The sequence below is a fragment of the Leptonychotes weddellii genome, chromosome 9, assembly GCF_054177405.1.
Source record: "Leptonychotes weddellii isolate Sample4059 chromosome 9, ASM5417740v2, whole genome shotgun sequence".
Classification (NCBI taxonomy): domain Eukaryota; kingdom Metazoa; phylum Chordata; class Mammalia; order Carnivora; family Phocidae; genus Leptonychotes; species Leptonychotes weddellii.
In genome coordinates this window covers 25,349,924-25,373,401 of record NC_138377.1, presented here as the reverse complement: position 1 = coordinate 25,373,401, position 23,478 = coordinate 25,349,924, and the positions used below count along the sequence as shown (strand labels likewise).

The 23,478-nt window shown below is 58.6% G+C and overlaps 1 protein-coding gene across 15 annotated transcripts in view; it reads left to right on the top strand.

Moving 5' to 3' along the window:
- The first annotated feature begins 242 nt into the window (after positions 1-242).
- The window catches only part of PAPLN (papilin, proteoglycan like sulfated glycoprotein), an 86,194-nt gene continuing 62,958 nt past the window's right edge, over positions 243-23,478 (top strand). For 2 of the 15 annotated variants that reach the window (XM_081830275.1, XM_081830276.1), the window contains exons 1-21: positions 2,493-3,085; positions 5,306-5,421; positions 6,271-6,331; positions 6,596-6,698; positions 8,262-8,392; positions 9,160-9,283; positions 9,712-9,792; positions 9,879-10,051; positions 10,160-10,283; positions 10,682-10,808; positions 11,196-11,261; positions 11,786-11,993; positions 12,567-12,749; positions 12,965-13,106; positions 18,717-18,797; positions 18,958-19,207; positions 20,170-20,290; positions 20,581-20,719; positions 21,740-22,193; positions 22,910-23,047; positions 23,196-23,320. In XM_081830275.1, the coding sequence (XP_081686401.1) occupies positions 3,032-3,085; positions 5,306-5,421; positions 6,271-6,331; positions 6,596-6,698; positions 8,262-8,392; positions 9,160-9,283; positions 9,712-9,792; positions 9,879-10,051; positions 10,160-10,283; positions 10,682-10,808; positions 11,196-11,261; positions 11,786-11,993; positions 12,567-12,749; positions 12,965-13,106; positions 18,717-18,797; positions 18,958-19,207; positions 20,170-20,290; positions 20,581-20,719; positions 21,740-22,193; positions 22,910-23,047; positions 23,196-23,320 (3,001 nt within the window). In that variant the 5' untranslated portion in view covers positions 2,493-3,031. The other 13 variants (XR_014148377.1, XR_014148376.1, XR_014148375.1 and 10 more) reach the window with 11 other exon arrangements.

The window sequence follows — 23,478 nt, the reverse complement described above, 5'->3', positions numbered from 1 at the left end:
AGAGCCTGACACCGAGGTGTGTTGTGAATTAAGAGGGGCATGGAGGGGGGATGATACAGAGGTGGGTGACTTAGGCATAGAGGAAATGGGACGGGGTGGTGACTAGTGTCCGCCCAAGAGAGGAAACTGAGTGGAGGGCAAGCCAAGCCCTGGCACAGACCCACGGGGATGCAGCACCGGCCACTGTGGGGGCCGCTCCACTGGGATTGGGGATGGGTGTCTGCAGAGCCGGGGTGGGGGGGAGTTGGGGCGGGGAGGCAGCTAGCCAGCGGCAGGGAAAGTCCAACCTCCGCAGGCGTTCCGCGCCGCCAGGCCAGCCTCCCATTCCCAGGGCGGGCACCGACCGAGCGGCACTGCGGGCCCTGCGCGCCCGGAGACAGGTAGGAAAGCCGAGGGACCGGGACCCGGCGGCAGCGGCGGCTCGGCCCGGGGCTGCTGCAGGAACGCGCCCCGCCCGGCCCGCGCGCAGAGCCGCGTCGGAGGAAGTGGGGGATCCCCGAGGAGACCCTGCCTCCGGCTCTGTCCGCCGGGTCACCGCTGGGAGGGGCTGGGAGGTCACCGGCGGGCAGGAGACGCGGGGAGCTACGGGGGCTCGTGCTGGGCAGCCGGACGCGACCCGGGCCCCGCGCCCACGCCGCCCGCCCCTCGGACCTCGCCTCGGTGGGACGCCGTTCCCGCGCCGCCCCGGCACCGGGCTCCGCGGACCGAGCGCGCCCCCACCCCGAGGTGCCGCCAGGGCCAGTGCGTGCCGGGTCGCCCCGGCGCCTCCCGTAGGAAGCGCACCTTTCCGCTTTCGGGGGCTGCACCGGGCGCGTCCCCGGGCGGGTGGAGGGGCTGGGGGCCCGTCCCCGAGCTGGGGTGCGGGCCGCGGGCGCCTCCTCGCGACCGAAGCCGGGCAGATTCCTGAGTAGGGGGCGGACGGGGAAGGGCTTCGCGCCGGCCGCGGGCGTCCGGGTGTCCGCCGGGGGCGGTGGGGGGATGGGGCGCCGGGCGCGCAGGAAGCCCGAGCGCGGGTCCTGGACCAGCCCCCGCGAGGAGGCGCAGACCTGCTCGGCCACGGAGCACCCCCGGCCGCTGCTTCGGCCCTGATCAGGCCCCGCCGCGTTCCTCGGGGACACGACGTGAAAAGAGCGCACATTGCCGGCCGGGGGCGCAGCGGGCCGGGCCCTCGTGCAGCTGGGGGAGCCCCGCAGGGTAGTCCGGGGGCCCAAGACCCAGGGCTGGCCCTGGAGTTGGACGGTGTCTTGTTTCTGTTTTTCTCCCAAGTGAATTGAACTAACCTCTCTGGCTTTCGGGACCTCGGGATTGCAGCTGGGGGTCTTGATCTAGTGCAATTGTAGCGGTGGTGGTAGAACCTAGTAGCAGTTGTAAGTACAGTCTTTTCTCCAGTCTCTCCCTGGGCTCTGCTCGCCTCCGCTCCTAAAGGCGGTCTCTTTTAGAGAAGCATCCCTTGTCGCTCATCTAGTCATTGGTTCTAAAACGCGGCCCTCCCCTCTCGCACGCTGCCCTTACAGGAGCTGCGGGCGCAGAGCAGAGGTCGGTGGGGGTGGCGGCGTGTGGGAGAGGAGGCAGCACCCCCCTCAAGTCTCCCCCCACCTGCTAGCCCCAGGAACCTCTGATTTGACTGTGAAAATGACTAAATGAATCACCGTTTGTGCTAAGTTAACGAAGCATGTACGTCGCTAAATGTGCCGGGTTAAATTTTGCTGAACTTGGCTTAGTATGCTGTTCTGTCCTTGCAAAATGAAGTCATTTTATACTTAAAAAATTTATAACATTGGTAGATTACAGATTTTTAAATTTAAACGTACAAGTCAGTACTTGTTTAATGTTTCGTACTGAATGAGCATATTGCTTATGTCCTTCTCCAATACAGTGACATGTACACACATGCACATATGCACATGCTGTGCACAGAACACAGCACACTGCACACACACCCTCCTTGCACATTCACGCCGCACTGCACACATACACTGTGTATACGCACATGCTACACACACCTCCTTGGACCTGTGCACACACTACACTCCTCCTGCGGAGTCATCCACAGCCTGCACACTCAGACACCACACTGCATGTACACACACACACACACACACACACACACTGGTTACAGAATCGACTTGTGGAGCTTTTCTTGTGCAGAGAAATGCTGGCTTGGGTTTAAAGTAGGATACAATTGACGTTTTTAAAGCCTTTGAGTTTTAAAAGCATCTTCCGAGAGTTTCTTTAAAAAATATATATTAACGGGCGCCTGGGTGGCTCAGTCGGTTGAGTGTCTGCCTTCGGCTCAGGTCATGATCCCGGGGTCCTGGGATCGAGTCCCGCATCGGGCACCCTGCTCAGCGGGGAGTCTGCTTCTCCCTCTCCCTCTGCCTCTGCTTGCCTCCCCCTGCTTGTGTGAGCGTGCTCTCCATCAAATAAATAAAATCTTTAAAAAAATTTTTATTTATTTTTTAAAAGATTTTATTTATTCATTTGACAGAGATAGATACAGCGAGAGAGGGAACACAAGCAGGGGGAGTGGGAGAGGGAGAAGCAGGCTTCCCGGTGAGCAGGGAGCCCGATGCGGGGCTCGATCCCAGGACCCCGGGATCATGACCTGAGCCGAAGGCAGACGCTTAGCATCTGAGCCACCCAGGCGTCCCCCAAAAATTAAGTTTTAAAAACAACAGGTATAATGGCTTTTAAAAAAAGACTCTTGCTAAATTAAAACCCGTGAGACTGATTGCTTTGATTCTGAACCTGTCCTTCAACAAGTATTTTTAATTGCCCTCTTTTTTTCCCCTTTGAAATCCTGAAAGAAGGTATTCTTGGACTTTTAGGAGCCAGTAGTAGGCGGGCCTTTTCTCCCCCACGTGAGTGCCACGGCCCACTGAGCCCCGCGGCGTTCCCGCTCGCCCCTCTGCGGCTCTGCGGTCACGGGTGGGCAACGCGGACGGAGGGATGCGCCCCCGCCCGCAGGACCGCGGACCGAGCCCGGGCCCTGTCCCGCCCGCTCCAACCCCGGCCTCTCCCGCAGGCCGAGATGCGGCTGCTCCTGTTCGTGCCCCTCCTGCTGGCCCCGGCGCCCGGGTCCTCGGTGAGTGCCGCCCTGCTCGCTGCTCGGCCCGCCCCGCACAGCGAGGCGGGGGAGAAGCCCCCGCTCCCGGCGGCGAGGGGAAGTTGGTGGGAGAGGCGAGCCCTGGGACCACCCCCAGCTCTTTCAGAAAAAGGGGTGCAGCCTTGAAGCGGTCTGACCACGGGGTGCAGAGCTGCCCTCCCCGCTGCAGGACGCAGTGCGCAGGACTGGCAACTTCCCACCGCCGTCCTCCTCCCGAAGGTGCTGGGTGCACCCTAATGCTGGGACCCCCCCCCTCCCCGGGGTGGCCTTCCAAGGTGGAAGGAAGGGGCGGGGGTGGTGCTGGCACCAGCCAAAGTGCAGGGCTAGATGGCCCATCCCATCATCTGCTGGGACCCAGTTGAGCTGCCCCTCAGCTTGACTGTGCTTAGAGGTCCCCCTCAACAGTGGGGATTTAGCTCTAGATAGAGCAGGGATGGCCAACAGAACTTTCTGAGATGATAAAAAATGTTCTAAACTGTGCTGTCCAGTAGGATAGACACTTGGTTCTGTGGCCACTGAGTCCATGAAACGTGGCTATTGCCACTGAAGAATTACGTGTTTGATTTGATTTTAATTAACCTAAATAGCCACGTGTAGCTAACCGTTACCACATTATAGTGCAAATTTGGAGAGTGGACACAGGAGTCAACTGGTGATCAGAGTAGCTGTTTTGTTAACGGGGCCCAAAAGACGGGGCTCCCTGGAGAACAAACCTGGATCCTGAGGTTATACAAGAAGTCTTCTAGAAGGCAGGACCCACCTCTGCGGAGGGGAGGGTCCATAGAGGTGGGCTTTGTCCTGGATGCTGCTCCTGGCATTGACAGGATGGAGGGCACAGAAGCAGCCAGGTGCCACCCTGCCCCTGGAGAGCTCTTCACAGGGGGAGCCCCACAGCCCTGCCCACCCCTCTGTGAAGCGGGAGGTCCTTGGGGGAAGGCAAGGGAGATGCCACACTGTGGAGTGTGAGTCAGGGATGAGAGGGCTGCAGGGGCAGGCGGAGATGGACGTCAGTGGTGCTCGGTGGGCAGGCCTTCAAAGCCCCACTGACCCAGCACCAGCCACAGTCAGAGCGGCAGGTGGGCTAGAGCCCCCCTTTCTCATGTCCTCTCCATCACCTGCCAGCTCCCCAGTCACCCCTGCCACCCCGTGGTCCTTGAGGTCCCTGGCACAGGCTTTCCCTGGTGCCCGGCTGTGTGAAGGCCCCCGCTCAGGTGGAGGGGATTGTGGTGCCAGCGTCAGGACCCCAGCAGGAAACCCAGGGCTACCCCCTAACTGCTGCTTGACCATAAGCTTGACAGGCCTGAGATTCCCTTTCACTGGGGGGTTATAATCCCCACCCCCAGGTTACTGTGCAGGTGGAATGAGTCAAGGAGTACAAAACGCACTGGGTCCTCTTAGGTGCTTTCTGCCGTAGAAACAGCTGAGTAACCTTTCCCGGCGCCCTCCTCCCCGCAGCACGTGAGCTCAGGTGGGGCCGTGAACGCTCCTGCGCCCACGCCACGGCTCAGCTGCCCCCTCTTGCTGGCTCTGGCTGGGGGCCGAGCCCCCGCACGGTCCCTCTGAGCGCCGACAGCGGGGAGGGAGGAATGACGTGCGGCTGCAGCCGCCCGCCGACCCCGGCCTCACCGCCCCAACCCTCTCCCGCACCCACCCCCGCACAGGGCGGCCCCGGGAGCAGCACGGCAGGAAAGAGGGCCCCAGGCTGCCTTGGAGGGTGCGGGGAGTCGGAGGAGGAGGGGCTGGGTGCGGAGGGCGGCGGGAGCAGGTGCGGACAGGCCAGCGGGAGGGCGGGCTGGCCGAGCTCCTTCCGGCGCCACACAGCCAGCTCGCGGTTCGCGGTTCGGGGAATCACGGAGGAACAAAACGTGCCTGTGCTGCCCGTGGCTGCAGCCAAATGTGCGTTCTTTCCTGGGAGAGACGGTGTGGAGGGCATCCGGCTCGTAGCCCCTGCCCCCCACAAGTGGATATCTGCGTGGCGGGTGCTGGGTACAGGAGGCCAGGGCGTGTTGGTGAGGCTCCCAGCTCCTCATGCTGAAAGCTGGCTGAGTCTGTTTGGGGCGCCTGGTGTTTTTGCTCTGGGAGAGAGAATCCCAGGCTCCCAAGGCGAGGGAGGGGAATGATTTTAGGAAGGGGCCCTCTGGTGAGCCCGAGGGGGCTCTGAGTGCGGACTCACACTTCTGAGCGTGTCTTTTCCTCCAGGCTCCCAAGGTGAGGCGGCAGAGCGACACCTGGGGCCCCTGGGGCACCTGGAGCCCCTGCAGCCGGACCTGCGGAGTGGGCATCAGCTTCCGGGAGCGCCCCTGCTTCTCCCAGAGGTAGGGGAGGCTGGGTGGGGCCAGCTTGTTAGAGGACAGGGGGCAGGCTGGTCAGGGGGCAGCTGGTCCTGGGCCTGGCAGAACCCACCGAACCATGGGTTTGTTGTGAGAGCAGCATGGATGGAGTATCAAATCATTTCCCACCAGTCTCTGATTCCAACAATCAGCCTTAATTCAGGAGAGCTAGAGCTGTGCCTGCTTCCCCCACCCCCAAGTCTCCAGTTGCCAATGCTGTCTGGCATGTGCCAGGTGGAGTACATTCTTGGGTGAACGAATGAATGATCTTCAATGCCTACCCTGTGCAGTTTCTCTCCCTTCGGCCTCTTTGTTAAGTATAGAGGTCTCCCACTTTAAGTGAGGTATTAAGCACCTACTGTGTGCCTTGCACTCTGATAGGTGCTAGAGAAGGGTGGGGCACAAAACAAGGGGGGTGGTGACCCTTTGCCTGTCAGTGGGTTGAACTCACTATTCTGGAGAACCTCGTGTGAGCACAAGAACCATGAGCTATTACTCCAGCCACCGCATACTCCTTAAATGGCGGAATGACCTTACCAGGTGGGTATACATTACATCTTATTTTATCTCCAGAGGCAGAGTTTGGGTCTTCTCTGGAAATTTGCTATAAGAGGCAAGGTAGCCCCGAGTTAAAGGAACTCCAGGATAGACTCCAGGATAGACTTCTGAGTCTAGCTTTTCCAAGTATAAACACAGGGCTCATTATCCCTACCTGAGGGGATCTGTGTGTGTGGGCACCCCTCCTCTGCCCAGAGTGGCCTGCAGGAGAGCCCTAGGAGGAGGAGGGGGTGTTGGTTCGCGGGGTTCGGGTCTTCCCAGTGCTCTCATCCTCAGGAGGGATGGGGGCTCCAGCTGCGTGGGCCCCGCCCGGAGCCACCGCTCTTGCCACACGGAGGTAAAGCCCGCAGGGTGGGGACGTCAGCTTCTGGGACCCCCTACCTTACTGACCTCCCAGTCCCCGGGGCGTCCTCCCGCAGGTGCACCCCCTACCTTCCTCACCTCCCACCCAGAATGACAGCCTCCCCTCAAGCAGCCCAAAGCCCCTGCAGCTGCTGGGGTGAGGGGGAAGCTGTTGGTGGGGATGGGACAGACCTCCCCAGGAGCCGTGGGGCAGGTGGAGGCCCCACCTGTCCCTCCCTTCCCCGCTGGCCCCGCGCAGAGCTGCCCCGCAGGCACCAGGGACTTCCGGGCCCAGCAGTGTTCCCAGTTCGATGGCCAGGACTTCCAGGGAAGGCGGTACAAGTGGCTGCCCTACTATGGAGGTGAGTGGAGGTCCCAGCTCCCGCAGCCCTGCTGCCGCACCCTGCCTTGTCCTGTGCTGAGCCCCACCCGTTCCGGATCTCTTCTGTACGTTGACTTTCCATTGCACAACGCTTACACCGTATTATAGATGCTCTGTCAAATGCATTTTAAAAACTCGCAGGACTCCCAGCAGGAGCTCATCGCAATACAACGGGGGGGGGGGTGGTCATTTTGAGGTCTCTCCATCCTTTTTGCCCTCTATACATTCTCAAACAAAGCCACCAGGCCATGTCTGGGCCATTTTGAGCCCTGCTCTTTTGGCCTGCTCCGGAAGCATTCCTCATGGTGCACAGAGGTCCTCATGATGTGCAGAGGCCATGGGGAGGAGGGGCGCTGGTGGGGCCAGGCCAAGTTTGGGCCAACTGCAGGTTGGGGCTGCAAGGGGCTTGGTATGGCAAGAGTCCATTTACTCAGGATCTCTGGGGCCCAGGGGCTTGCTCTGAGTGGCTTTGAGGAGGGTGGTTAATTTTTAGAGCAATCTAGTTCAAGAAAAAAACACTTGCGTATAACTAAAGCATTTTAGATGAGTCAGAAGATTCCTTAGGCTACCCCTTCTGAGTATCAGTAGTCACTGCTCATTGCAAATGACTCCTGGATAGTATGGTGCTCTGGCTTCCAAATCAATGAACATTTATATCCTGTGTGTGCTATTGGATGGGGAACACGGTCTTGGCTAGAGGGGTGACCCCAGGGCAGTCTGTTGGCATTCATTGCTCCTCCTGGATAATTTAAATATATCCATATATTTTTAAAAAGATTTATTTATTTGAGAGAGAGAGTGCGCACGCTTGTGTGCGGGCAGGGGCAGAGGGAGAGAGAGAATCCCAAGCAGACTCCACGCCCAGTGTCCTAAATATATCCATATAGAAAAACCACAACACAGAGGAAAGGGTCACAGAGGGATGCCTTCTCTGTGGTGGAGGTGACCGCACTCCTATTAGCACTTTTGGCTTTTTAAACAATGTGTATATAATATTTAGATGGCTATAAAAATTTAAACCCCTAAATGACCTTGACCCCACACCTTTCATAGGATTTGGTCTAGCATTCCAGTCTAGCCCTTTTCACATTATTTTCTCTCTATCTAACACGTATTTGTAATTATTCTGTAGCCCCATTCTGCATTGTGTGGGAGAAGCGTCTCCCCATGTTACGTATAGTCCCTGTACTTTACAGCATAGCCCACATGCATAGTGGTCTGTTAATAATTGACTCAGAGGAGCTGATCGTTAACACACAGCCTTATTTATAAGGCTGGACAGACCTCTCCAAGGGGCTAGCTTTTTCCCTATCCTGGGATTTTTCATCCACTTGATCCCCAGAGAGGCCGCAGTTTTGTGAATAGTTGCTTCCCGTGGGGGTTGGGGTGGGATTCTGAGCCACCTGGGAGAGCCGATGCAAGGACTTTCTCTCCCCGCTCGCCCCCCATTTTTGTGCTTCTGGCCCCCGCCCATGCTTCATTGTGCCCAGGATATGACTTGCAGCTTGCTTGGGATCTCAGCTTTCCCCTTTGTCTGCCTCAGCCCCGAACAAGTGTGAACTGAACTGCATTCCCAAGGGGGAGAACTTCTACTTCAAGCACAGGGAGGCTGTCGTGGACGGGACGCCCTGTGAGCCTGGCACCCGGGACGTCTGTGTGGATGGCAGCTGCCGGGTGAGTGGTGATCCTGCCCCCGCCCCCCGCCCCTCTGGGGGCTGGCCTGGGGCTTATTGCCGGATGTTTCCCTGCCCTGCACCAGCATGGCCAATGGCTCTCCTGAGCTTGATGTCTTCTCATGACCAGCTTTTAGGTGTCTTTGCATCACAGATGCCCTGTGACCTTCTTCCCTTCGCCCTTTGGAAACTGGCGCCACTGTAGGAGTGATCCTCTGGGTGGCAAGTGACAGAAACGCCACTAAAACTGACAAAGGGGAAGAAAGCCATCGAGGGGTGGGCTGGCTGGCTGCAAGGGGCTGGAAATGTCTCCTCGCCTCTGGGCTTTACTCTCCTCTGGGTCAGCACTGGGATCCTGGGAGGCGTGCAGATGGCCACCAGCAGCTCCCAGCTCTGGCTGGAAAGGGCACCCACTTCCCAGGAGTCCCAGCGACCCGGGGTTGCCTCGGCTTTGTTTCGGCTGGGGGTTTCCCGTGAACCACTCTCTTGGAGCAGAGCATGGAACCCACTGACTTGCCCACGCTCTGTCCAAACTGGGAGAGAGGAGGCCCCCAAAGGAAGATGAGGCATTGTTGGCAGAGAAGGGGAGACGGGGGCTGAGCCGGCGGAAGATGTAGACTGTCCGCCACAGGCCAGATAGAGGGTTCACCGGCCTCAGTGGCTGATGAATAGCTACTGCCCCTCCCTGATTGGAGCGGCGACCCGGGTTCGAATCCTGGTGCGTTTGTGATGCCCTCTGCTGTCTTTCTTCTCATCTCTGCCCGGTAGGTCGTCGGCTGTGACCACAGCCTTGACTCCTCAAAGGAGGAGGACAAGTGTCTGCAGTGTGGGGGTGACGGCACGACCTGCTACCCTGTCATGGGCACCTTTGATGCCAATGACCTCAGCAGAGGTGGGAGTCCTGGGGGGAGTCCGGGCAGCTGAGGGGAGGGTCTGTCACCTGTCCCTTCCTTGCCTGACTTCTGTTCCAGCTGAGTCACCCTGGTGGCCCTGAGGGGGTCTGATCTGGCACTCAGGTCACAGAGCCTGTCGGCTTGGGCTCGTAAGGACCTCTGCCCACTTATCTGGTGTAAGCGCACCCTGCTGCCGGCTGGATGCCCCTCCTCGCCCCTTCCCGCGGGTCCCCAGCTGTCCCCCCACTTCCCAGTCAGTTCAGCTGCCCCAGCCTGCCCACCCTTCCTAAAGCTGCTTCCCCCCTTCTGGAGGACTCTGCCCCGAGCCCCCGAGTGGCACAGCCCTGCCGGGTCCCGCTTGCCGGTCCCTGAGCCCGGCTGTGCTGCCAGGGGCGTGGGTGGTCCCAGAGCGTCTCTGCCCCCGCAGGCTACAACCAGATCCTCATAATTCCCACGGGGGCCACCAGCATCCGCGTGGAGGAGGCGGCGGCCAGCAGGAATTTCCTGGGTGAGTGCGGTCTGGGGCGAGTCTGGGCCGTGGCCGGGCGGCAGGTCCCTCCGCCGCAGCTCACCCGGCGCCTCACCCCTGCGCAGCGGTGAAGAGCTTGCGCGGCGAATACTACCTCAACGGGCACTGGACCATCGGGGGCGCCTGGGCCCTGCCCGCGGCCAGCACCGTCCTGCACTACGAGCGCGGGGCCGAGGGGGACCTGGCGCCCGAGCGGCTCCTCGCTCGCGGCCCCACCTCCGAGCCCCTGGTCATCGAGGTGAGGGGCTGGCGGGCGGGGGCGGGGGGTGGGCGCCCGGTCCCCCCGGAGGCCGAGGGGGGAGGGTCCCCCGGGGGGGCAGGTCTCAGCGAGGACCCTCCCGCACAGCTCCTCAGCCAGGAGCCCAACCCGGGTGTGCGCTACGAGTACCACCTGGCCCTGGGCAGCCCCCTGCCCGGCTTCCGCTGGGGCCACGGCTCGTGGAGTGACTGCAGCGCCGAGTGCGGTGGAGGTGGGCCATTTGCATTTGGTGGGGGTCACGGGGTGGGAGGGAACCGCAGGGCTCGGGGACTCCATGAAGGGTCCTCCTTACCCAACCCCGAAGCTAAGAGAACCAGAGGCTTCCCCGAGGTGGCGGAATCCCGGAGGAGACGGCCCTCCGTGGGCAGCAGGGGCCCAGCCCAGCGGGTGACCAGGTGTCGGAGCAGGGCTCCAGCACCTCAGATAACACCCCTCAAGCCTCAGTTTCCTCCTCTGTGAATTGGGGGTGATGATGGCACTTATCCCAGGGGGTCATTTGAGGCTTAATCAAGACGACACTTGGGATGCGTGCAGAATGGTGCCCAGCCCAGACAATGCATTTGGTGACTGCTGACTGACCACCCGCCCTCGATGGCCGGGCCTCTGCAGGTCACCAGTCCCGCCCGGTGTTCTGCACCACTGACGACGAGGTATACCCCGACCACATGTGCCAGCATCAGTTGCGGCCGGCTGACCGCCGCTCCTGCAGCACTCACCCCTGCCCGCAGACCAAGCGGTAAGGCCCTTGCCAGCCCCTCCCCCCATGGTGGGGCCCAAGCCCTTGGGTGGGAAGGCCGTGGGGTCTCTGGGCTACTCTAGGTGTTGCGCAAACAGGTAGGTGTCCCCGGCTCCCTACACCTGTGGTGGAGTGGGGAGGAGGCAGCTGTAACGGGGGGAAGCAGCGGGGCGGGGGGCATGAGCGGGAGATCCAGGGCTATTCTGTCCACCCGTGTGTGCCCACTCAGTGTCCAGAGTGTCCAGGCTGGTAGTGGGAGCGAGGGGGAGGTACTGGAGGCCCTGTCCGAGCCGGCAGGGGACTTGGCTCGACAGATGCCAGGAAGTGGGCCAGGGACTGGGCCAGGGGGCCTGTGGGCATCAGTAATGCCTTTGTTCCCGCACAAAGGACCTCTTACCTGCACCGGCCCAGAGCGTGGCACCTTGCTGGGGCCCAGCGTGCGTGCAGGAACAGGTAATCTGCAGGCCGCAGGCTCCCTGCCCGGCTGGTGCCATCCTTCCGCCCTCATGGCCTTGGTGGCATCTGGCCTTGCAGGATGGTGGTGGGCTTGGCTTTGCATGGTGCAGCTGGGGCTGCCCTTTCCTCCGGTGCCTCAGGGCCGCTCCACACGTGGGTGAGCATGGCCCCTCTGGGAGATGCCCCCAACAGAGGCAATGGAGTCTGGCTGGGGCTGACAGGGGACCTGGTGAGGAGAACAGGGGATACAGGTGAGGACAGGAAAGCTGGGGCGGGGGGCAGCCGGGCTCTGTGTTGTAGGGACCAGTGCTCGGTGGTGAGAGATGGCAAGCGGGGCGGCGGGGGGGGGGGGGGGCTTGGCCTTTTATGCAGAGCGTTCTGCCCCCCACCCGTACAGGCCCAGATGTTAGGACGGGCCAGGTTGGGGGGTCCCCAGTCCGCTCCTGTGTGTGACAGTTGGTGCTCCCTGAACTCCGGCCCTGCTGCTGGGCCAGCCTCACCGGATCCCTGCTCCCTGCCAGCTGGAAGACGGGGCCCTGGTCGCCCTGCTCGGCCTCCTGTGGTGGTGGCTCCCAGTCCCGCTCTGTCTACTGCATCTCGTCTGATGGGGCTGGCGTCCAGGAGGCCGCCGAGGAGGCGGAGTGTGCAGGCCTGCCTGGGAAGCCCCCCACCACGCAGGCTTGCCACCTGCAGCGCTGTGCAGCCTGGAGGGCAGAGCCCTGGGGAGAGGTGAGGCCTCTGCCCCATGGGGCTGGGGCAGGGTGGGGACGAAATCAGGCGCTGGGACTAGCGGCGGGGGCCGCAGCAGAGCTGGGCTGGGAAGCTTGGCCTCCACCGGGGAAACAGATCCTGGGAGGTAAAGGGACCTGCTAGGTCGTCTTGGAAGCCTCTGTGGAGGCTGGGACTAGGAGCAGGTGTTTGGACTCCTCCTCCTTCTCCAGGATCCCAGGCAGGGCGGGAAAGGCTTTGTCTTGGCACAAAGGAGCAGCCGGGCGCCTTGCTTTGGGGGTGAGGGAGGAGCCGGCCCTGACTGGGGCTGCTGGTCACCGCATCCAGCACCTACATATGTTCAAGTCTCGAACAAGGGAACGTGCAAAGTGTCCCTAAGCTTGGCGTCAGCAGGCGTGGTGTAGGCTACGTGACCTCAGAGGAGTGGCTCAGCCTCTCTCAGCCTGGGAGCTGGGCATGGGCCATAGGGTGCCGTCCACCCTCCCTGTCAGGCGGGGGGGGCCTCCAGCTGTCTGACCCGGCATGGCTCCTCCGGGCGAGGACAAGCTCCCGCCGACAGCCCGCTCCTTACAGTGCTCTGTCAGCTGCGGCGCTGGCGTCCGGAGGCGGAGCGTCACTTGCCGGAGTGAGGAGGGGTCTCTGCTCCATGCTACAGCGTGCTCCTCGGAGGACCGCCCCCCCGTCACTGAGCCCTGTGTGCGTGAAGACTGTCCCCCCATCCATGACCAGGCCTGGCATGTGGGCGCCTGGGGCCTAGTGAGTGCTTGCCCGCTTCCCCCTCATCCCTGCTGCCCAGTCCTGGTCCCTTGGGTCTCTGGCAGGTGGCTGGACACGTGCCCCATCCCTGGGTCTGACCTGCCTCACCAGGCACCTTCCCCCTACCTCTCTTCCTTGTGGGGACCCCCAGCCTCGGGGTCTCTCTCCTTTTGTGAGCCTGTTCTCTCTTCCCACGCCCACCCTATGGGCCCCAGTGTTCCAAGAGCTGCAGCGAGGGGACTCGGAGGCGCCAGGTCCTCTGTGCCCTCAGGCCGGCCAGCCGCTGCGGGAGCCTGCAGCTGTCCAAGCCCGAGGAGGTGGAGCCCTGTAACTCACAGCCCTGCCATCTATCTCCAGGTAAGGGCGGGGTGTGGGTGCAAGGGGGAGAGGCCGTGCGGGCCCCACCTGTCTCCCCTGCGCCAGGGTCCCCCCCTCGCAATGCTCCCTCGGCAGAATGCCCGTCTGTGCCGCCTCACGGGCCGGCCCGTTTGCCCAGCAGAGGCAGCATCCTTCACCCCCAGAGCCCACGTACCGGCCAACCATCTCGGGTTGGTTTCCTCGGGCCGCAGCGATCGTGTGCGGCTTGTCAGGCCTACTAGCTCGGAGCTCCTTGAGGGCCAGGTCCCTGACTTCCTCCTTGCTATTTATACCTCCCCCCCCACCCCTGCCGCCCCAAGAACTTAGCACGAGCTGGGTATTTAGTAAATGTTTATTGAGTGACTGAGTACGCACTGCTCCTGCCTTTGTCTTCCCCTTCTCCTCACCCCCAACCCCACTGGCAAAGAAGACGTCCCAGGCCTGAAGAGCTGCAGCACGAAGGGCCCGGGGCCAGGACTTGCTTGGTGTGAGGATGTGATATTGAGGAAGAACGTGGGTTGGGGCTCAGCTGAGGGGGTTGGATGGTGGCCTTCTGCTACCGCAGGGAGGTGTGTCTGGCCCGGATGTGCTAGTGCTGGGGGCCCCGTGAGCCAGGATGGTAGAGTTCCAAGGGAGGCATGGGGCACGGTGGCTGAGAACCAGTGGCCTGAACTTGACAGTTCAGTCTACTCCATTGCTGACCAGCGGTGTGGCCCTGGGCAAGCACCTCTCCTCCCTGATTCTCGATTTGCCCATCTGTACAATGGGATTAATAAGAGTGCTTTTCTTACAGTGAGTCAGTTGGCACTGTGTCTGAACACACAGAGCTTGGTAAGCAAAGGGTCGGTAGTCGGTGGTGGTGGTGAGGCCATGTGGGGGCCCCGGGGTCAGGCTCCTGCGGTGCCTCAGCCTGGCCTGGCCCTTGTGGGGCACGAGCAGGAGGCTCCTCCTGGAGCCATGGATGCCTTCCTGGAAGAGGTGGCCCTGAGCCTGCCCCCAGAGAGGCATTCACATAGGTAGCAAGGAGAGAAACAAAGCATTTCAGGCCAGGCTGAATTGTAAAAGAAATAAGCTTAATGGCTATTTTTATAAAATAATCTATGTTCATTGTGGAAAATTTGGAGAAATTAGGAAAGCAGCATAGAAATGGAAATTGCCCTGATCCCATGCTTTAGTGGGATCTAGTCATTAGCATGCTTTGTTACGTATGCCGAATGCTCTGGGCGCTTTTCCCTGTTAGAGCCACTTGGTGGGTGAACATTTTTCAGCTTCATGATTTCTCTACAGAAGTCCACGATGGGCAGGAAGTTAGAATTTAGGTGGTTTCTAGGGCGTTTGGGTGGCTCAGACGGTTAAGCATCTGACTCTTGATCTCAGCTCAGGTCTTGATTTCAGGGTCCTGAGTTCAGGCCTGGCATTGGGCTCCACGCTGGGTGTGGAGCCGACGTAAAAAGAAAAAAAAAATTACATTTAAGGAGTCCTGGCTGGTTCAGTCAGAAGAGTGTGCGGACTCTTGATCTTGGGGTTGTGAATTTGAGCCCCATGTTGGGTGTAGAGATTGTTTAAAAAAATTTTTTTAAAGATTTATTTATTTGAGAGAGAGTGAGAGAGAAAGAACGCCAGTGGGGGAGGGGCGGAGGGAGAGGGAGACAAACAGACTCCCTGCTGAGCAGAGAGCCCTACGCAGGGCTTGCCCCCAGGACCCTGGGATCATGACCTAAGCCGAAATCAAGAGTTTGTCGCTTAACTGACTGAGCCACCCAGGTACCCCTAAAATTTTTTTATTTAAATAATGTTTTATATTAACCCAATTAAATATTTTTAATATGTAATCAGTATAAGAATTATGAATAGGATATTTTACATTCTTTTTTCACAAGATTAAAAAAATAAATCTTCCAAAACCAATGTATTTATTGTTCACATAGCATATCTTAATTCAGATGCAAAATTTCACTGGCATACTTGATCTATATTTAGATTTTATAGAATGTGCAGTTGGAAAAGTAGATTCACACACCCAAGTTGTTCCAAACGTACTGAAGCATTTTCTAATAAATGAATCAAGCGTCACTTTAAAATTAATTCTGATTAGAATAAATGTAAAATGTAGTTTCTCAGTCACTCTGGTCACATTTCAAGTACTCAGTAGCTCTGAGTGAGGCCAGCAGGGGCCCCAGAACCCGTCCTCAGCCAAGGACGTGGGGGTGGTGGCAGGAGGTCTGTCCTGGGGACCTCAGGCTGGGCTGCAGATTAAATTTGTCTAATAGGCCCAGGGGAGCCACTGAAGCTTTGGAGCTCAACAGTGATACCATGAAAGGTCTTGAGGAGGACAGGTGTGGCGCCTGCCCGAGGGCCAGACTGAAGTGGAGCCGGTTGGAGTGGGAGCCTGGTGGGGAGCAGGCTGCAGAAATCCAAGGGCCAGCAAGAGTTGTGAAAACGAAGGGCCAGGCACTTGCCCAGCAGAGCCTGGTGCCCAGAGGGCGCGCGGGAAGTGGTGCTGCACTCGAAGCCTGGGAAGGTGGAAGAGAAGAAGCTAGGGGCCTATTCCCAGGCTGGCTGGGGCCTAGGACTGCAGCACTGGAGGTGGGAGGTGCTGGCAGGCGATGGTGGAACTGGGGAGAGAATGTGCATCTGCCTCGTCCCAGGGCTTGGCCTGGGCAGGATAGGCAGTGAAATGAAAGCAAAGATTTTACTGCATATCTACTAGATTTTTCCAACCCTAAATTATTTTCTAAATATTTTCTAGGGACTGGCAAGATGTAGTCCAGAGGGGGATGGAATTTTCACTTTTTTTTTTTCTTTAAGACTTTATTTATTTGAGAGAGCATGTGAGAGCAGGGTGGAGGGGAGCAGAGGGAGAGGGAGAAGCAGGGAGCCCAATCCCAGATCCCAGGATCCTGGGATCGTGACCTGAGCTGACGGCAGACGCTTAGCCAACTGAGCCACCCAGGTGCCCCTTCACTTCTTTTATATAACTACTCCATTATGTAGTAGTATGCTTACTGTGGAAAATTTGAAATGCACCAACAAATAGAAGGAGGGGACCCCCACCACCTGCTGCCCTCCCCCCCCACTCCGGGTGCTTGGAACCATGCGCATTCTGGGGCATGTCCTGTTATGCATCATTACAAAAATTCCTGTCATCCATATTTACTCAGTCTTTTGCATTTTTTTCTCCATTTTATGATGAAAAATCTTTTTAGTAACTTGGAAGTGGTTAAATATCATATACCATAAAATTCACCCACTCTAACGGTAATTCATGATTTTTAGTAAGTTTACCAAGTTGGACAATAAAATGGTAAAATTTTTTTTTTTCCTGTTTCTGAGCAGCCCCTAATCTGATTCCCCATGCTGGGAAGACAGGCCTGCTTATTTGTTTATTTGTTTGTTTAATTCCAGTACAGTTAATACACAGTGTTGTGTTAGTTTCAGGTATACAGCACAGTGATTCAGCAATTCTGTACTCAGTTCTCATCATGATAAGTTCCCTCTTAATCCCCTTTACCCACACCCCCCTCCACCTCCCCTCCGGTAACCATCGGTGTGTTCTCTATAGCTAAGAGCCTGGTTTTTTGTTTGTCTCTTTTTTCTCTGTTGGTTTTGTTTCTTGAATTCCACATACGATTGAAATCATTCAGTGTTTATCTTTCTCTGACTTATTTTGCTTAGCGTGATACCCTCTAGATCCATCCATGTTGTTGCAAGTGATGAGATTTCATTCTTTTTTATGGCTGAGTACTATTCCATTGTGTGTGTGTGTGTGTGTGTGTGTATCACTTTGTCTTTATCCATTCATCTGTGGATAGACACTTAGGCTGCTTCTATATTTTGACTATTACAAATGCTATAGACAGAGGTGCATATATTTTTTGAATTAGTGTTTTCGTATTTGGGTAAATAGTAGTGGAATTACATGGTAATGCCACTTTTAATTTTTTGAGGAAGGATGGTGAAAAATTTTAAACATACAGAGTTGTTTGAAGTAGTTGAACTGCATAGGAAGCAGCCATGTATCCACACCTAAATTCTATAATGGCTGTTTAGTTATATGTGCTTTTTCATGATCCACTCCTTTTGTTCCTTCATCTATCATTCAAATTGTGTGTGTGTGTATGTGTGTTTAAAATGATCCAGTTGTTTTTAATATGGAATTTTTTTCTTGAGGTGCAGTTCACAAAACATACATTTAACCATGGTAAAGCTAATGCTTTGGTGTTATTTTGTATACTCACGATGTTGTACAAACACCATATTTTATCACCCATAAAAGCTCCCTGTACGCATTAACTGATCACTCCCCACTATCCCTAACCTCCTTCCTTGGTAACCGGATCTGCCCTCTGTCTTGTTGGATTTGCCTATCCTGGAAATACCGTGTAAAAGGGGTAGCACAGCTCTCATGCCTGCCTCTTTCCCCCGGCGGAGTGCTGTTGAGGTTCATCTGGGCTGGAGCCTGGATACATCGGCATTTCGTCCTTTTTATGGCTGATAGCAATTCTATGGGTATACCACGATCTGCTTATTCTTTCATCAGCTCATATATATTTGGGTTGTTTCCAGCTTTTGGCTCTAATGAATACAACTGCTATAAACGCTCATGTACGAGTTTCTGGGTCAACCTATGTTTTCATTTCTCTTGGGTACATACCCAGGAGTGGAATTGCTGGGCTCTCTGAGGACTCTGTGTTTAACTTTTGGAGGAATTGCCAAACTGTTTCCACGGTGGCCGTACCAATTTACATTTCCATCTGCAACGCATGAGGCTTCCAGTTTGTCCACATCCTCACCAGCACTTACTATTTCAGCCTTTTTGATTAGAGCCCTCCTAGTGGGTGTGAAGGAGTAGCTCCTTGTGGCTTTGATTTGCATTTCCCTAATGAGTGATGATAGTGAGCATCTTTTCATGTGCTTGTTGGTCCTTTGTATATTTTCTTTGGAGAAATGTCTGTTCAAGTTCTTTGCCCAATTTTATTTTTTTTAATTTCTTTTTTAAGATTTTATTTTTTATTTATTTATTTTTTTAAAGATTTTATTTATTTGACAGACAGAGACACAGCGAGAGAGGGAACACAAGCAGGGAGAGTGGCAGAGGGAGAAGCAGGCTTCCCGCGGCGCAGGGAGCCCGATGCGGGGCTCGATCCCAGGACCCTGGGACCATGACCTGAGCCAAAGGCAGACGCTTAATGACTGAGCCACCCAGGCGCCCCTCTTTTTTAAGATTTTAAAATAATCTCTGCACCCACCATGGGGCTCGAACTCATGACCCCAAGATCAAGTCACGTGCTCTACCGACTGAGCCAACCAGGCGCCCCACTTTGCCCATTTTTTAATTGGATTGTTTGTTTTCATCAATTCAGTCTAGTTGGGATCAAACATAGATACTAATTTTATATCTGGCTTTTCTTTTTGCTGAACATGTAACATTAGCTTTTTCTAAGTGACTAAAGACTCTTGAAACATGGGAAGGGTGTTTTATGAAATCACAGGTCTGCTCATTTTCACTTCCGCTGTCCTGGGTGCCCCAGGCCTTGCCTGAGCAGTGGGGTGGGAGCACATGGTGGTTAGGGTGGCCACTGCTCAGGCCTGACTCTCTGCTCCCTGCAGAAGTCCCCAGCATGCAGGACGTGCACGTCAGCTCCAGGGATCCCCGGATGTCTTTGGGCCCTCAGGTGGCCCCCACCTCAGGTGAGAAGCTCAGTGGAAGCCCCCAACCCAGAGCCCAGGAGATGGAGGTTGAAGGTGGGGCAGGTGGTTTAGGGGGGATGGAAAAGGTAGGTCTGGTGTGGACAGATGGAGGTGAGCAGCCAGGTGGAGACCGCAGGTATCTTTTCCTCCTCCTTCTTAGATTCCAGAGACCAGTGGTGGCTCCCCCAGGAGCAACCCTCAGTCCAGGGTAACCCCAGAAGAGCCCAGGGCCTTCACCTGCCAGGCCTAGCCCCCTCTCTGCCACAGTCCCCACACCGGCAGCCCCTGCGGTCTGGCTTGGCACCCCAAGACTGCAGACAGAGCCCCTATGGGTGCTGCCCTGATGGCCACACCACGTCTCTGGGGCCGCAGCGGCAGGGCTGCCCTGGGACCTCATGTCAGCAGAGCAGGTAGGAGCCTCTTCCTCTTTACCAGGTCAGAGAGGAAAAAGTGTGTGTGTTGGTGGGGGTGGTATCTGATGGGCAGGGCCACGACTCTGCGCAGGGAGGTTGGAGGGGGTTTTGCAGAGCTCAGGACTGGGACTCTGGAGGTGTCTTCTGGCTTCCCTGCTTGTGCCGTCTTGCGGACTCTGCTTCCTGTCGCTGATCTCCCTAATGTGCAGAGTGGGGGTAAAAATCTCCGCTCTTGCTACAGAAGTCGGCCTGTGGAGGTGTAGCCTGAGGCTCTGGGAAGGCACATGGGATATCATTCTAGCGTTCAGATCCAAAGCAGTCTGCCAGTCTCTCTGGGGCTGGGATGCTCAGAGCACAGACTTTGGGGCCAGCAGCCTGGGAGCCGGGCAGGATTCCCAGCTCAGTCACTTACCAGCCGCGTGCTGGGTGATGGGGGCAAGTTCCTTAACTTCTCTGATCTTGGCTTCCTCTGCCGAGATGTGGGAACCGTGACAGCCCCCGGCTGGGGTTGCTGTGAGATCGGAACAGTCCCATGGTGCCTGGGGCGTGGAAGGTGCTCTGATGCGTTCCTCCTTCACCTTCCTTCCCCACTCCTGGCTGATGGAGCTGTGATTTTGTAAAGCCTCCCTGGGGACCCGCTATGTGGGCAGGCTCAGTGAGTCTCCACCTTGGTTTCGGGGTGGGGGAGGGGAGTTGAGGATCCGTCAGGTATCAGGGCAGCGGCTCTGCCTGCTGGGTTTCTGCTGCCTCCGTGGCAGCCGCTGGGCGGTTGGGGGACGCGGCAGAGCCTCGGCACGTGGAATGGTCGGGCCCGGGTGCGGGGCCACGCTGTCTCCCGCTCGAGTCCCCAGCTGCTCGGCCCCCAGCGCGGGCAGCCTCAGAGCCTGGGTCCCAGGATGCTGGGAGGGTCGGCCATCAGGGCTGGTTGGTGAGCAGACAGCCGTGTGGTGCTTGTCTAGGTACGGGTGCTGCCCCGACGGGGTGTCTGTGGCTGAGGGGCCCTGGCACGCTGGCTGCGCAGGGTCTTACAGCAGTGACAACGTGGGGCGAAGGCCGGGGTCAAGAGCAGTGGTTTTCTCAGTAAGTGTGGGTCACACAGGGGGGCGGTGTGGGGGGGCGGGAATCCAGCCCCCAAGCCTGCTCAGCGCCACTGTGACCCGGGCTGTCTGTAACTTGGGCTTGGGAGAAAGGAGGTTCCTGCTGGCTGCTGGCCCACAGGGCTTCTGAGACGGGCCTGGGCTGGAGATGGGGGTGGCGTGTGCAGGGGGCTTCGTCTGACCTTCCCCGGGCCTCTGAGCTCCCCTGGGGCTGGGGTTCTGCATCATGGGCTCCTGCCCCTACCCCTCCCTCTTCCTGTCCTCCCTCCCCAGGCCCCCACGGCCCACCGGCCCCAGGCTCAGCAGAACGAGCCCCCTGAGTGCCGGGGCTCCCAGTTCGGCTGCTGCTATGACGGGGTGGCCACTGCGGCCGGCCCTCTGGGGGAAGGCTGCGGGGGCCAGCCCAGCTACGGTGAGTGGGTGTCCCGGCAACGCTTCCTGGTGAGTGGGCTCCGGCCCCCCTTTGCCCCCCACACCTCCACTGGGCCCCCACCTGGAGCTTCCTACTAGCTCAGTGATTCATTCATTTCTTCAGATGTTTACTGCTCACTTACTAGGCGCCAGGTCCGAGGACGGGGCCATTGTTCTCGTTCCCAGCAGTTTGCCCTTGAGACCACCTGCCTGCTTGTGGGAGGCGAGGAGAGCCGGGGCAGGGCCCCCACAGAGAAGGAGGGCTTGTCCTGGCCCCCACCCCCTTGGGGCTCAGCGCCCTCTAGAGGCAGAGATGGAATGGTGGTCAGTGCCGGGATGGACAGGGGTGTGCCCACCGTGCCTGGGATGAGTCCTGGAGGGAGGTCGCCGAGGCAGGAGCATGTGTGGGTGGCACTGCCAGGGACTGTCAGGGGGACCTCAAAAGCCAGATGGGCTGATGGTCAGGGTCTGCAGGAGGCTGGGTCCCTGGGGGGCTTTAAGCAGGGGCCAGCCACATTCACGCAGAGAGGTAGAGCGGGCTGTGCTGGGGAGGTGGGCGGTTGGAACAGGCAGGCTGGGGGCAGCTGCAGGTGGGCTCGAGGCTGGTGAGGGGTCCTGGGAACAAAGGCGGGCCCCTCACTGGGCACCTTCACAGATGTCCCTGGGAGCGGAGGGCTGGGTTCTTAGGAGCCAGGCCCTTGGGCTGCTCTGTGCATGCACTCTCGGGACCTGAGTCAGGCATGGGGGGGGGGGGCATGAGGGGGCCAGTCCCGGTTGCTCATGGCCCTGACCTTCTGGAGGGCTCTAGTTCTGTGGGTGGAGCCCAGGTAGGTCTGGGCAGTGAGCAGACTCTGCCCCCAGGGCCAGGTCAGGGGTCTGGGCAGGGGTGTAGACGTGCTCTGTGAGCTGGGAAGGGCCTGGCTCCTAAGTCCGAGGCGGAGGGGATGGTGGGCCCTTGCTGGCAGGGCTCTGCTGGGCAGCATCCTCGGCTTGATGACACGCACCCTCCCTGTCCCCTCAGCCTACCCTGTGCGGTGCCTGCTGCCCAGCGCCCACGGCTCCTGCGCGGACTGGGCCGCCCGCTGGTACTTCGTCCCCTCTGTGGGCCAGTGTAACCGCTTCTGGTACGGCGGGTGCCACGGCAACGGCAATAACTTTGCCTCTGAGGAGGAGTGCATGAGCAGCTGCCGGGGGCCGCACGCTGGGCCCCGCTGGCCGGAGCCGGGGGCCTCTGGCCCGAGCACCCGCGCAGACGGTGGCGGCAGCCATCCTGGAGGCCAGCTGGAGGCCAGCTGGCCCAGGACGGGGGCCATAGTCCCGACGAAGCTCTTGCCTTCCGGTGGCCTCGGGTGGCGAGACCAAGAACCTGGGGCGTTTGGAGAACGGCCCTGGGGCGGGGAGCTCGGGCCCCCAACCCCTGGCCTGGGCGGAGATGCGGGGCGACCAGTGCCGCCCTCCCACAGCTCCCCCTACAGGTGAGGCCTACCTTCCCCGGGTCAGGGGCTGCACCTGTCGGAGCTAAAACCCTGAGGTCCGCAGGCCCTCCCTCCCCATCCCTAACCTCAAGTCCTCCAAACAGCCCTGCCTGGAGGGCGCCGGTCCTGTCGTTGTACACATGGGGAAGCTGGCATTGGAGACAGGAGACTTGCCAGTAGATGGTGCTGCCATCTTGGTCAGACCTTGCCCGTACACCCCGGGCCTGTCTAGTCGGGAAAGCTTGCAGGCTTCGTGACCTTCGGCAAGTCCTCCAGCTTCTCCAAGCCTCAGTTTCTTGACCTATAAAATGGTGATATTCTTAGATTTAGTGTGGGTTCCACAGTCTTGGGACTGAGTCATGAGAGCTTTGGGGAGAGTAAAAACAAAACTTTAAATTCCGAAGAGGTCGAGCATGTGGTTTAGTTCCCCACATGGACCTGGCATGAGCAATCTGTCCCGGCCCCTCCATGCCCTGGGCTTTGCGCCTACTCTGCCGCTGTCACAGGACCAGGCTGAGGTAGCAACGTCCAAGGGCGTGTGGGGAGGATGGAGAGGGGGGATTCCCGAGGCCATGGGCTTCTGGAGCTGACCCCGAAAGTGCTGGAGACAGGATGGGCGCCCAGCTCTCTGTGGTGGGACATTGATAAAGGGGAGTCTCCAGTCCTGGCACTCAAGCCAGCAGTGCGGGTCCTCACGGCCGCCCCCCTCCCCCCAGGGTCAGCTTGGCAGGCCCAGAGCCGTCCCTGGTGCACGCCCCCCAGGGGCAGTTGGTGCAGCTCCTCTGCCAAGATGACATGCCCCTGGAGCCCCACGCCAGGTGGCAGAAAGACGGGCAGCCCATCTCCTCCGACAGGTATGTGTGTGGCAGCCCCCTGATGTCCCCGGGATGGGAGCGTGCACGCAGGGCTACTGTCCCCTCTGGTAGGAGCGCTGGGGCCGGAGGCGGGCTAGGCTTATTGTCCTCAGGAGCCCAGAGCTCAGGCCCCCACCTCTTCACTCAGGCACAAGCCGCAGCCTGATGGCTCCCTGGTCATCAGTCCCCTGCAGGCAGAGGATGCTGGCATCTACAGCTGTGGCAGCGGCCGGCCAGGCCGTGACTCTCAGAAGATCCAGCTTCGTGTCACAGGTCTCTGCCCTGGGGATTCCCATGGGCCCCACGCAGGAGGCCCTGGCTGGGAGGCCTGAGCCAGGTGCTCCCACACTGGAGGGGCCCTTCCTGCTGGCAGGGACCGCGCTCCGCAAGGGCCGAGGTGGAGGTCCTGCCCCTTGTGGCGCTCATTTTTC